A 13,940-nucleotide genomic window follows, 5' to 3' on the forward strand; every position below is an offset into this window, starting at 1 on the left:
TTGAAGCCTACTACATTAGGCACAGCTGACTTGGCGTATCGCGCGTTTCTTAGCTCTACATACAGCAGATGCACTGCTTCAGACTGGTTAAGTGAAGCATCTAGTGTACGTCATTACCCGTATCTGTGCTGCCGCATATGAAAACGTATGCGTCTGGGTCCATGTATCTGGCGTCCAGTCGGTTTACCGTGTGCGCGCTTGTACGAATCAATTGTGATGCGCATACGGGCGCGCATGTCTATACGTGTCCTTCGGCGTGTGCAGTGCTCCATTCACCTCTAAGCTGACAGTGCGGTGGAAGCTACGCGTTCGCCGGACCAATCGACCACCTTCCTCATTCCGCGCGGGTATAAGCGAGAGGGTGATCACGTGACGAAAGATACGACGCGTACGACTGGTCCAACGTGCCTGTAGCTTCCACAACACTGTCAGCTTAGGTGTGAGCGGTGTGTAGATTTTGTGGCGCCTTGCTCGCGTTTGTGCGTGTGTATGTGTGTGTGCGTTATAAGCAAGCGCCGTTGAGATGAAGCAACGTAGAAAGCCCGTTGATTCGAATTTTGGGACGCTCGTCCTTTATCGATTTCCTTCTTCAATACTACTAAAAGTGCGGTGTCTGGAAGGATTTTCGTCTTAGCCAAGTATTTCGCGCAGTGTACCGTTAGTATCTATGCAAGCTGCGTTTTTTTTTTCTTTGCACGCTTAACACTATTGCGTAAGGAGTGTTTCAGTGATGCGTTCGTCATCAATTATGAGGGACGCCTAGAGTGATAGATTACACATAGGTGGCGTGCGGTCCACAAAGTCGCCAAAACAAGAGAGCGGGCCAGTTTAGGCGAGAGATCACAGGGTGTGGCGGGGCCTGTGCTCGCGTTGTAAGAAGCTGAGATGGGCGATAACGACAAGTGACTTGTCTCAACGCGAGCGGAAGAAAAGTCATAAAAATAGGTTCACAATGAGATATTCGGGTGGTATACAAGGATACAACTCAATTAACTTATTTCTTTTCAAATTTCGAGTCCCGACTGTCGGCCAACTAGTATATAAACAACGACGAGATAACTCCTCGACAATTTGAAATCGGAGGGGCTGTACAAGTGTACCCCTTTTCGCGTTTTGAAATGAAATACTTCGGCTTACTTTGCGGCGTTTGTGTGTTTGACGAGGGGTAACGAGCTAACCATCGTGATCCGTTATAGTCAGCGGCGGTTTACAAAACACCAGTGCGTGGCGATCTTAATATCACTCCCTAGCCTGCGACACTTTGGTATTACCCACTAAGAAGGCTGAAGGACGAATTCGGAAACATGAAGTGCAAACATAATAAGCACTGGCCGCGCATCTTTAGCTCTCAATAATCATAATAATAAAAATTATATTTATTTAAAGCGCGCCAAAACAATCACTAAGATATGTAAACTGGTACACTTCCACAACGCCAACAGTATATAATTCAGTTTATTACGTGTATTTTAATGTTGTGACAAAAATAAATAAATATTTTAGAAAATGTTTGCTTATTACTACATTACTTAATTACGCCACGAAACTGGTCTAGATTTTCTCGGTAATATTTGAACAGGTAAAAAAAAAAAATCTATTTCCAAAATAGAAAACGCGTTGACTCCAAGAAGAAGCTATACCAAGCTCAATGTCACACGCATACAGGCACACAAAACAAGACCTGGCATTGTCCAGATGCCTAAGAGCCAATCTTCGCATTGCATTGCCTCCCGAATCGTTTTTACTTATTCGTCCCACTTCAGTGGATGCTGGCAAAAAAGTAATTAGTCAGCCTGTCTACCGACAACTAAGGGTAAACAGTGCGATCTTTGGCGAGAGCCTCTCGTGGCTCGCCGAAAGGATGAGGGTTAACCGAGAAACCAACAACCTTTGTTTATATACGGCTCAACGTTTCGTGAGGTTTGAAGCTCTCCAGAGACGACTACGAAAGAAAGCATAACATAAAGTGGGTAGAATTTCACTCCGGGCTTGGAGTACTCTGATATAGTATCGTAGTTTGTTTCAAAATATGTGCGAGCAAAGTGGAACTGGACGGGCGCGTGTGCTCGGCTGGGACGCGGAAAGCCCGGAGCTTGCTCTTGTAGCTTCTGTTATTGGCGACGTCAGCAACGAAAAGCGTCGATGCAACGATGTTCGGTCAAACGCTCGCTGCGACGGATTTCGTTGAATTAATTTGGCTTTCATTGACGAAAAAGAAAAAAAAAAGAAGAGAGTAATGTCAGACTGGCAACTTTGACTGATGGTTTAAGAATGCGCCGACTCCAAGCTTCGACCGTGCTGTTCGCACACGCACACACCATCGAAATTGTCACTTGAAACTAATGATAAGTAGCCAGGACTACAAGTCGCGACGTCACGGCGAATATAATTTTGGTCGTGTTGTCACGAACAAGAGCCGCAAGAGGACGCCACCGAAACATCTAAGCGCTGATAAAGACGTTTGTAAGTAAGGCATCTGGGCGCCGGCCATCTTGCTGCTGGTGCGGGTAGATCGTCTGATAGTCAAGCATTGCTGAGGCGTGCCCACAACCTCAGCAGTGCTTGACACGTAGCCCGGTATTGTATATCCCTTACAGCCGGACTAGAAGTTGATCAGGCAGCCAGACCTGATTATGAATACGCGTGTGAATGACAAATGTGCACGCATCGGCTACAGGACAGCAGCCTCTGTCGCTGAACAACAACCAAGAGCGAGTATTTTGTCTCATAGTCAAGGGCGAGGAGGAGCGCCAGCACTTTCCTACGGTCAAAAAATATCAGGAAGATCAAGAGGGAAAGTCAAGTAACACAAGTTAGTGTCCACGAAACCGCTTTTAATCTCTGGCTCCACCTGGCGGAAGACTTAGTTGGAGGATTCTGAGAAGGAAACAATGTGCATATTCGGAAGGAGATAGAGGAAACGATTTTGAACGAGCCCAAAGTTATGCCACAACAGGCACACAAGGAGCTTTGGGGAAGCCTAGTGTAGGCCATTGCATCTCAATAAAACCAGCAGGATATAGCTTCCTTAGATGAGGGGGTGTTCGCGCTCACTGGAAAAACGTGCTCGCGCCTTTTCATAGCAGAACCCCCTGAACCGGCGATTTCCGAAAATGGTCCATTTAACTGTACCAAGCGTCGGCGTCGCAATCCTCCGCTGACAGAACCACTCTAGCTTCAGACGACAGGTGTAAAATCTGGATGACGTCACTAGTCCTATGCTAGCCCCAGGGATGGGCAGTATTTCAAATACAAGTATTTGAAATACGTAGTTAAAATACTTTGCGTATTTTGCATCTGTACTTAATTACAAATTGGGTAATATATTTGGCATGTGTATTTAAATACTAAAACGTGGGTATTTCAAATACAATTGTAATTAAATACAATTTTGTGGGCGAAAATACATCCCTCAAATTTATTGTCACTGCCCAGAGCAGGAAGAAAACTACGTTCTGCACCGAATGCAGTGTCTCTCAATCAAGCACAAGCGTTTAGTGACTTTGTGATTACGGTGCTAGTCCAGGCCAAGAATAGTGACGAAATGAACGTTTTCAGGCAGACTGGCTAAATAAGTGCCCGTGACAAGTTGTGATTCGTTGCAGCCCGATTTCCATCCATATTTTTGCCTGGAACATTCTAAATGCGCGGGTCGTCCAGATTTTCGTAACTGGTGCGAGCTGCAACAATAAAAAATTATCTAGCTATACTTCGTTTCAGCTTCGGTCCAGACGCAGCTAAAGCTACAAGCGCGAGCTCCGGGCTTTCAGCATCCCTGCCAAGCACGCGCGCTCGTGCAGTGCAAGCACTGTTCTGGGCCACATGCTCGCGCTTGTAGCATCGGCTGCGTCAGGACCGAAGCTGAAACGAAGTATAGTGCTGCGCTTCTTGGTCGTCTCGGTTGTTTGTTGTTCTATACCATAACGTAATCGATAAAAAAGCTGCTTGAAGCTCTGTACTTTTTTCACCTCTTACGTCCAAGCTGATTACATTTTTTTGTGATTATATTGCTATTACGTTACTAGGACCTCGCGCACTAACTCCCGAGTGTGCGATGCAAAATTCAAATGAGATACACAGAAACCCGTTGCAGGTGCCCTGAAGTCACTGACGCAAATTTTGAGGAATGTATTTGGAAAAGTATTTGGAGGAGACCAAATACATTTGGTTGTATTTGTATCTTGTACTTAAATGCTTTTTTGGAAATGTAATTAGATCTGTAATTAAATACATTTTTGACGAAGTATTTTGTATTTGTATTTCGATACATATTTGCATGTATTTTGCCCATCCCTGGCTAGCCCCAATCGTAACGTGCCGTTAAAAAATAAAAATGAAGCGGACAAGCGGATACAGAAAGGCGGGCGTACTTGGGCCAGTTCATTTGATCTTTTTTTAACTGGTGCAGCCCGAAACAACCCATTCCCGTTTGAACTCCCGTTTCAACCCGTCCCGTTTCAACCCATTCCCGAATCGCCCGTTCCACTTGAACCTGCCCGTTTCAACCCGTTCCCGAAACACCCTTTACGTTTGAGCCCGTCCCGTTTAAACCCCTTGGTATAAAGCCCCGCGCATCTTCCGCGCACATTTTCTCCTGAAGAATAGGTTCCGAAATTTTGTTAATGCAATTAATGCAAAGGTGCCGACGAGCTATTTATTTGTATTGTGAACTAGGTTTTACTGTCATTGTATTCTTAAAGTATACACAACTTTCAGACAAGCTCGAACAAAATATATTTCTGCTTGAACCACTTGAAATGTTTCTTTCAAGATTGTACCCAAAATGTGCAACCACGAAACGGACTATGTACACCACGCGAAAACGTTATCACGAACACGATGTTGTGGACTTTTTAAATGTTACTTCGAAATGGTGTTAGTAGGTACCAAATTGTACCGCTCAGGTTAGTGACCCAGATATAGCACTTTCAAAGACACTTATAATATTGACGGCAGTCTTTTGATTCTTTGAGACAAACAGCGAAAACCAACAATCGCTTGTTCGCGCTAACAGTGTCGCGCTTTGTACAATAATGAAGTCTTAGAATAACGTAAACAAGCACTTTGAGTAGGCAAAGATTAGCGTTGCCTTAGGATTTATATCGCGACGCAATTTTAGGTTATCCAAAGCGCTCACGTACGTTACTCTAAAACTTCCTTATAGTGAACGGGATATTTGGAAGAGTGAGAAATCAGACAAGTTAACAGGCATATGATTGCGACTTCACTTTCTTACGAGTTCAAGCACAGAACCCTCGCGCTCACAGGAAAAATTCATAAACCACAAAATGATATCGCCTTTGTTGGAAGAGTCGAGCAGGAAAATCGCATTATCAGATAGGCGACACTCAAATATTTATAGTTCGCGGCTGCCCCCTGGCCCGCACGGCACCACCATTTGCAAGCTGCTGCAAAGATAACCTTGTCAAGGGTGATTAACGTAGAAGTTTGGGCTAGTTGGTATGTAGACATAATTAAAAACAAAACAGGGCGAATACGATGGACAAAGTAAAGGATAAGCGACAGGACACAGCTCTGTATCCTGTCGGTTACCTTTTACTTTGTTCTCGTCTTTGCGTTGTTTTGTTTTTAATTATGTCTTGTCAAAGCCTCATCCTGTTTGATCAGATCGATGAAGCTGTTAATGTTCAGGTGAGCCCTCCCTGACACAGCTTTTATCTTACGGTGCCATGTCTCCAAGGTTGTTTCGGGAGAGGGAGAAGTGAGGTGAGCAAGGAGGACAGACATTGGACACTTGAACCTAACCAACTGTTCGCGAACAATACAAACAAACCGACCCAATTGATAACGAGCGATGGCCGAAGCGGGAAGGTTGTTTCGGGATAGGGCGAAATGGGAAAGGATTAAACGAGAAGGTCGTTTGGAGCCGGAACGAAACGGTAAGGTACAAACGGGAAGGTTGAATTGGGAATGGGTAGAAACGGGCACCCTCCTTGTTAACATTCGTACACTGAGTTTTGTTTGTGCCTTGTTTCCAGTCCTGTGTTTGGTCACTTGCCTCCAAGTCTAATCAGTTCAGCTTTGCCCTGGAGTCTGACGATCCGTTCCGTAGATGGTTCCGGCGACAAATATTTTCGAAGGTTGAAAAATGCATTTGAGATATTGAGTACAAGATAGTGAGAAATGTAGTTAAGATAGAGTAGCAAATTCTCTAGACGAAATACAATGGCAAGATACTGAAATACAGCCAAAAGTATTTGAAATACAGTATCATGACTAGAGTATTTAAGATAGGCACATGTCTGGCTCCAAGCTCACGAGATGCCGAAGCGTTAGCGAAAGTATGAAGCTGACGCTGGAGGCAGGACAGCTGACAGACCTCCCTGGTATTCTCATCCTGTAAATAAATGACCATACGCTCGTACTTAAAGTGAAACGGAGTACGAAAGCGGAATTCTTACGATAAGAAATAATAAAAGAAAAGAACGAAAACGAAATGCCAAAGTGTTTATTAGGCATGCCTCTATAAATAGAAAAAGAAAAAGATATACTTCACAAGCATGGAAGTTCTAAGCTTCTGGAGGCGACATGACACCACCGGAGGTGAAGCCGGGGAAGACTTCCGGTTTGAAGGGGCACAACCCAAACGATGACCAAAAACGAACAAAACCACAAGACGCCACTGGACGGAAAGGACAACCCTGGGTGTCCTTTCCCACTGACCGCGACCCCTACTTCCGGCTTACACTTAAGATTTTCTCGTTTGAGTGCCTTGAGCCGGTATGGCGCTTCTTCTTTTTCTTACTTCCATGCTCGTAAGCGTGTAACCCAAGTCACGGCAACTCGGCCCCTTTCATGCCTATTTTATGTTTTAATGCGAAAGCATTAACTGGTCCAATGGAGCGAGCCGACGTCATCAGTTCAAGCGCGAAAACCACACATTAGGGAGTTTTAGAATAGCGCACGCTAAAGCTTTGCGTGCGCAAAGAATAGCGTCGTCGCCACTGCGTATGCTCCGAACGCAAACCAGATTTTCCGCTTTACGTGCGCAATTTTAGCGTGCGCTATTTCTCGGAAATTGCGTGCGTACGCAAAGAGTCTTCGCGCTTCTCCAAGGAGGATTCGTGATGAGAAGTTGGCTAAAGCCAAGACGAGCAGAGTTGAAAAAAAAATGGCGGCTTCCAGGATTATGTCAGCGGCTGCTTTGGCGGCGTCGTGAGTGCGACGTCGGCGGCATCCTCGCGACTGCGATTTTCAATACGGGACGACATTGTACTCGGTTTGACAACGATCACCGACAGCTTGATGCTAGTGACGCGCGAACATTTCTCAGCGCGAAGCGAAGGTCAGTACACAAGACCTCTCTTGCCGAGGCGACGCAAGCGGACACAACCAGTCAACCCCTCGCGTCGCATTCTCACGTTTAAACAAATTTAAAATAATACTCGGGACCAAAAAACTTCTTTTTTTTTTTTAAGTTACAGCATTTCGTGTGTGAAATAAAAATTGTGACTGTATCTTGGTGGCGTCGCAAGCGCGAGATGCTTGGGCTTTTGCGTCGCGACGGAGAAGCGCTATTCTGAAACTCTCTCGCGTCGCGTGCGCTAATACAAGCACTAAATTTAGCGCTAGCGTGCGCTAAAATTGCGTACGTTATTCTAAAACTCCGTATTAAATCCTTTCTCCAAGTGAAGCCAATTTCCAACTATGAAACCACGCGAATAGCCTAGGCAACGGCATCTAGTTTCCCCGATCTCAAAGGAGCGGAGTAAAGCTGATGGATTTTCGGCTCCGGCGCCATTGGCTGGGGCGCGTCGACGAGGCTTCTATTGACCACTGTGCGTCAGTTTCAACGGCCGCTGACCACATGGCGCTGCGTGTCCGTTAGCGCGCCGCTAACACGGAGCGTCCAAGGTCAGTCCGCCGAGAGCGCGCGCGCTGACCGGCGACGCGAAGTACGCAGCAGACGAACTAAAGGGACGGACCAGCGCCTTGCATGCTTTCGCATTCACAACTCATAAGAAGTGCTGAGGTGTATCTCGAGCCTTTTTTTTCTTATTTGTTTTACCACAACAGTAACAGATTACCACACGGTTAAAGACAAAGCCCCCGAATGTTAATTTTTTTTTTTTTAACGTAACGGTCGCTTATTTTTACGAAAGATAAATTTTAGCTGTAATTCGTTACAGCTCATAGTTGTGGAATCGTAAAGATAACTCCACTTTTTCTTTTTTTTGCAAATGAAAGCTCAATTCTCTATAGACTGACTCATGTTTACAAACAGACCGGAGCCCCCTAGCGGCCGCCACCGGCGCCGCGCATGCGCGATGGAGTGGGCAAAAAGCTCGAGGTCGCCCGTAAACAAACCATTGGAGTGCGATGTTGTTGGCGTCGGTGTGAGTCTCCGTGCTTTTTTTTTGCGTTAGAACGGTCAATTCTACGTCTTCCTGGCAATGTCTGACTACTGTGGTGGCCTCAGCGAAAGTAACGAGGCTCGTTACACCCCAAAAACTTCGCGTAAATAATGTGACCTGCGGCGATTCATTCCTCGTGGACATCGCAAAATGGACTCTTAAGACTGCTTCGCATGCTGAGAGTCTATTCGCTATTTTCAGTCATGATGTCGCTCGGGCTGCAAAATCGTGAGCCCTAGCTTAGATGTCGGCGTCGATACTGAAAATCGCCAGCAGAATCGGACCAAGTGAACCAGGCATAGCAAGTCGGTGATGGCCACTGGTAACAATGATCAACATATATTTGTATCTACTGTTTACTCCGAGCCTATTTATTCCAACCAACCTTAAAACTTAAGAAAGTATATTGAGTCCTCCACTTGTTCTCGTCCGCGCGTTTGAACGAGCGGACGACAACAAGCAGAAACGTTTGAGAGCAGACGACAGTTCGAGTGATCAGGCGGCTGCTCGAACTAAAGGCGCACTGGACGTAGTCCGCAGGTGGTCCGTACAACTTTGCGGTTTTCCCGCGTTCATGTTGGAGCAAAACAAATAAATCTAACGACCACCAGTATCCGTGAACTTAACCCAAAGTTCTTCTCGCACAAGCAATCATGGTCTGACGGCGCCTGGTTTTCCTTTTTCATAGCCCTATCCACGTTCTCGGATGATCCGAGCAGGCAGAAAAGACATGAAAACTGACCTTCAAACCTTTTCCGACTCTTTTGGCCGAGTCCTAGTCGCGGTGTTTTGACGAGAAGACAAGTTTTTGTCTGGTTTCTTTGAAAACAACGCAGGAATGCACGTCTCGCATGGCGGATGGTTCTCGTTTCGACCCATTCTCAATTCAACCTTCCCGTTTGCACCTTCTCGTTTCGACCCGGCACAAAACGACCTTCCCGTTTCGCCCTATCCCGAAACAACGTTCCCGCTTCGGATATCGTTTGTTATCAGTTAGGTCGGTTCATTTGTATTGTTCGTTAACAGTTGATTAAGTTCAAGTGTACAATGTCTGTCCTCCTGCTGACCTCACTTCTCCCTCTCCCGAAACAACCTTGGAGGCTTGGCATCGTAAGATAAACACGGTGACAGGGAGGGCTCACCCGAACATTTACAGCTTCATCGATTTGATCAAATGGGATGAGGCTTTGGCAAGGGTATCGTTGCAGCAGCCTGCAAAGAGTGGTGCCGTGCGGGCCAGGGGGCTCAAGGGGGTCAGTAAACAATCAGAATAGTGTCGCCTTCCTGATGGCACGATTTCCCTGTTCGAATTTCTCAACAAAGCGAAAGTATTTTCTGGTCTATGATGTTTTCCTGTGTGCGCGAGTGTTCGGTGTTTGAAATTGTAAAATAAAATAAGTCGCAACCATATGCCTGTCACCTTGTCTGATTTATCGCTCTCCAAAATATCAAGATTACTAAAATGAGGTTTTAGATTTACGTACGCAAGCACTTTGGGTATACTAAAAATAGCGTCGCGATGGCGAAGCTATTTTTAGCTTACACACTGTGCTTGTGTACGCAAGACTTCATTATTGTACGCAGCGCGAACAGGGGATCGGCAATGTTGCTGTTTATCTGAAAGAATTAAAAGGCTGCCATAAAAACTATTACTGTCTTTGGAAGTACTCATCCCAGCCAGCACTCTAAGCTCTCAAATTTGGTGCCTGCTAATACCAATTCGAAGTAAAATTTAAAAAAAAAACAAAAAAAAAAAAACGTCACGACCGTCTTTTAGTAGCGGTGTCGCAGAGTGTACATATACCGATTCGGGATTGCGCGCTATAGAAATCATCTTGAACAAGATAAATAAAAAGAAGTGGTTGAAGTAAGAATAATATATTACTTCGAAGCTTGCTTGAAAGAGGTGCATATTTTTGGAATACATCGGCATGCAATAATATTTCAGAACATATATTCTTAAGCAGAAATGGTGCACAGACCAGGGTTAGAGCGATTAAAAGTTTCGCGAATATGTTGGGATGGGCAGGATCTTATACAAATGGGTAGAAAGTGAACGGATCGAAACGCAAAGGGTCTTTCGAGTATCAGTTGAGCGGGGCGAATCGAAATGAGAAGGGCGTTTCGGGAATGGGACGAAACGGGACGGGTTCAAACGGGAAGGTCGTTTTGAGAATGGGTCGAAACGGGACGGGATCAAACGGGACAGTCGATTCGGGAATGGGTCTAAATGGGACGGGTTCGAACGGAAATAGGCTGTTTCGGGCTACACCCACAAGAACCAACGCCGCCAGAAGACAAGTCCGTAGTGCTGACATTTTTTGCGTGACAAACGAAGGCCAACCTTGGACACAGATTGGAAACGACGTCTGCGTCAGCGCTTGGCTTCGAGTCAAGTTTGAGTTAAACGCTGACGTAATCTTCGTGTTCAACCTTTGACCAGCGTTTGTCTTCGCTGATGACGACATCTCTATCAGCACTACGGTTTTGTTATCTAGGAGGTGTTGCAAGAACCGAAAACCTAAGAAAATTAAAAGTCAAACTGAAACCTTCGGGGGATTCAGCTTGATCTCGTACGTGACCGGCGCGTGGTCGTGTATTAGTAGTCAGTACTGCGTGATGCACATTAGAGACCTCAGGCTAGTAGTCGTACTGTACTTGCTAAATTTTTAATAGGTAGTGCAAACCAGCGACGACTCAAACGTTAATTTGTTTCAATTATTCGTCTTTAAAGAAAGGTCTTCGTCTAACCTTAAAACTGTGGCGTTTATAATTGTCATGATTGTTTGACAACCGCCCCCCCCCCCCCCCCACATACACACAGACACACAAAAAATAGCATGTTTTCTTTGGAAGTAAACTTCGTTTCAGAATCAACATTACTGACTGATCCATCCGAACACTGTAAAATACGAAAAATGGGATGGAACTTCGAATGCTTCTGGTCTTCGCCATAGCCAACCTCCCCTATATCCCTTGCCTCCAATTTGGTTGGTCTCCAACGAATGCGGAAAGTATGACCGAATGCCTGAATTTCATCTACTTTCTTTATTTGTTTTCAGATTGTAACATTTTATTATGATAAAATGCGAACAGAAATACAACGCGCACATTAAAAAGGAAACGCGCGCCCTCGCACACCTGTTACGGTGTTATATAATTCGGGCCACATTAGAGATAATTTGCGGTGTATGGGACATCAATAAAAACATAATTATGACGATCAAAGTCAAATTTGAGGGTTTTATGTGCCAAACCAACGACGGGCATCTGGCACGCCCCAGCGGAGGACTGAGGATTAATTTGGACCACCTGGGTGGTCTTTTGACGTGCAACCGAAAGCTCGGTTACACGGCGCCTTCTCCGCAATAAGCCTTCGTCAGATTGCGGGCACCTCGGCCGGGATTCGAACCCGCCACATGGGGATCCGTAGGCCAGCGCTCTCGCCTCGGAGCCACCGAGGCGGCAGTTATGACGATGATGTTAATCGCGGACTATTGTTTTTCTTCGTAAAGTTGGATAACAGAATTGACTATCCAGTCATTATTTCGATGCTTTTTAATCAATTGTTTTCTTCAATCTTTGTTGCACGAACCTGATTAATGCTCCCTTTCCCGTGTTATGGTTATTTATTTAATAGCCAAATTGATTAATTCTTGCCTATTTCTCTGCATTGGCCCGTATATTTGTGTGTATTTCAGTGCATATTTTCATGCACGCAAATATATATTTATTTGCATATTGTTATGTGTATTTGGGTATTTATACATTTGAATATGTGTACCATAATAATTTTTCTGCGAGTCAAAATTATAAAGGGCGTTGTCGGTTCAACAAATAAACTGGCATTCTGCGGCTCTAACTTCACGAAAAGGACAATGGCATAGCAACGCACCGAGGCCAACCCTGTCCGCTGTGGCTTCCCTGTTGATCCAGAAGGAGACCCAGGAGAGGACAACGATGAGGACGCATGGGACGTAGACTTGGATGAGGAAGTAGCCCATGTGCCGCTGGAGGTTGAAGTTGACATGCAACACCGAAAACAGACCTGTGGGACGAACGACCACGGTTGACCCACCTGGCGCTCTTGAAGTCGCGGCGGGAATCGCGCTCCGAGTACACAATAACACATTTTACACTCTAAAGGGTGTACAATTGCTTACCTCAAGGTTTACACCTGTAGGGTGGTACAAGAGCACTGTAAAGGCTGGTTCGCACACTTGCGTGTGCTCACGACCGAGTTATTTTGAGCTATCACGAGGAAAGAACACGCTGGCGCCATTCATGAGTTGGGCATGGAACTGCGCTTCACTACGGTGAAGAGCAGTGAAGTATCCACGGGACGTGAATCACGTCCAATTTAAGGGCCTTATTTAGTAGACAATCGTAAGGTATATTCATTTGCAGGTGAGCGCCTCCGCAATGATGATGGTTACAAATATGATGCTTTGTTCTCGTAAATATTGTACATAAAGCACACAATCTCACAGCTCAAGAAATGTATCTCCAAATAAAAAGCCGCGGTACAACAAATAAGAATTCGAAGTAGCCGATAAAGTAACCTCCAATCAAAGGTATCCCCGCACAGCGACCACAGCATCCCTCTTCGCACTCATGTCATACCCTTCAAATATGAAGGGTGTTCATGCAACTACAACTCAGTATATGATTAAAATGTATGTAGTGCTTGAACTCAGGGTGCTGAAATGGTGCAGGACTGGCTGTACTCTGGAGCAGCCTTATTACCCCATTAAGGGTGTAAAAACTTTTAGCGTGTCCACTATCAAAATGGTATAGTAAATCAGACTTCGACGAAAACGCAGGCGCATATATTTTTTAGGTCCCCACGGGAAAGAGCTGGATTAAAAGATAATTAGGCACGTACAATCAATCGATGACTTTTTTTTTGGGGGGGGGGGGGGGGTAAAGGATCAACGCGTTAACCGCCTACTAATTTCTTGCCCGATTAATTGGTCGAAAGTTCGCATTTTTAGGCATCGTCACGCCTGTCCCATCATAATTGCTGAAAACTTTCTTATCAGGAGCTTGGCAGCAGTGCATGTGTTCCTGCTAGTTGTGTACAGCTAAGAAAAGTGTTGAACACACCAAGAGAGAGAGAGAGAGAAAAATAAAAATAAAACTTTATGTACACCGCCCATGTACGAAAACTTTTGCCGCCAAATTTATTAAAAGTTTTCCGCTCGATTGAACGTGTCAATAAGGTCATGACGTCACAACCCCGTGTGACGTCACGCAGCACGTGACAATTCCGACTAAATCGCGCAAGTGTTTTTATGAGAAGGCTTAGCGATCGAGGCCCGATAACACTATCGCGTTCCACTCTTAAAGGGGAAGCTTAAGTGTCCCCCAAGTGTTTCTAAACTTTATACAGGAGAATATTCCTTTGCATTTGTGTTTTGTTTGGTTTCTCATGCTGCTACTTGTTTGATCAATAAGTCGAAGCACAGCTGTAGTTTGTTTCTTGTATACTAATATGGGGCACATTTAGATGGTTTGTTTCACTAGGGCTGTCAACCCCCAACCGAAAACACCTACGGTTTTAAC

At 45.2% G+C, this 13,940-nt stretch overlaps 1 protein-coding gene across 1 annotated transcript in view; it reads right to left on the reverse strand.

Moving 5' to 3' along the window:
- The window catches only part of LOC8035841 (gamma-aminobutyric acid receptor alpha-like), a 94,148-nt gene that overhangs the window by 23,907 nt on the left and 56,301 nt on the right, over positions 1–13,940 (reverse strand). The window contains exon 7 of the mRNA XM_040206285.1: positions 12,271–12,423. Coding sequence (XP_040062219.1) covers positions 12,271–12,423 — 153 coding nt within the window. The remainder of the gene's footprint in view (positions 1–12,270; positions 12,424–13,940) is intronic.

The sequence above is a fragment of the Ixodes scapularis genome, unplaced genomic scaffold (assembly GCF_016920785.2).
Source record: "Ixodes scapularis isolate PalLabHiFi unplaced genomic scaffold, ASM1692078v2 PGA_scaffold13__105_contigs__length_92229423, whole genome shotgun sequence".
Taxonomy (NCBI): Eukaryota; Metazoa; Arthropoda; class Arachnida; order Ixodida; family Ixodidae; genus Ixodes; species Ixodes scapularis.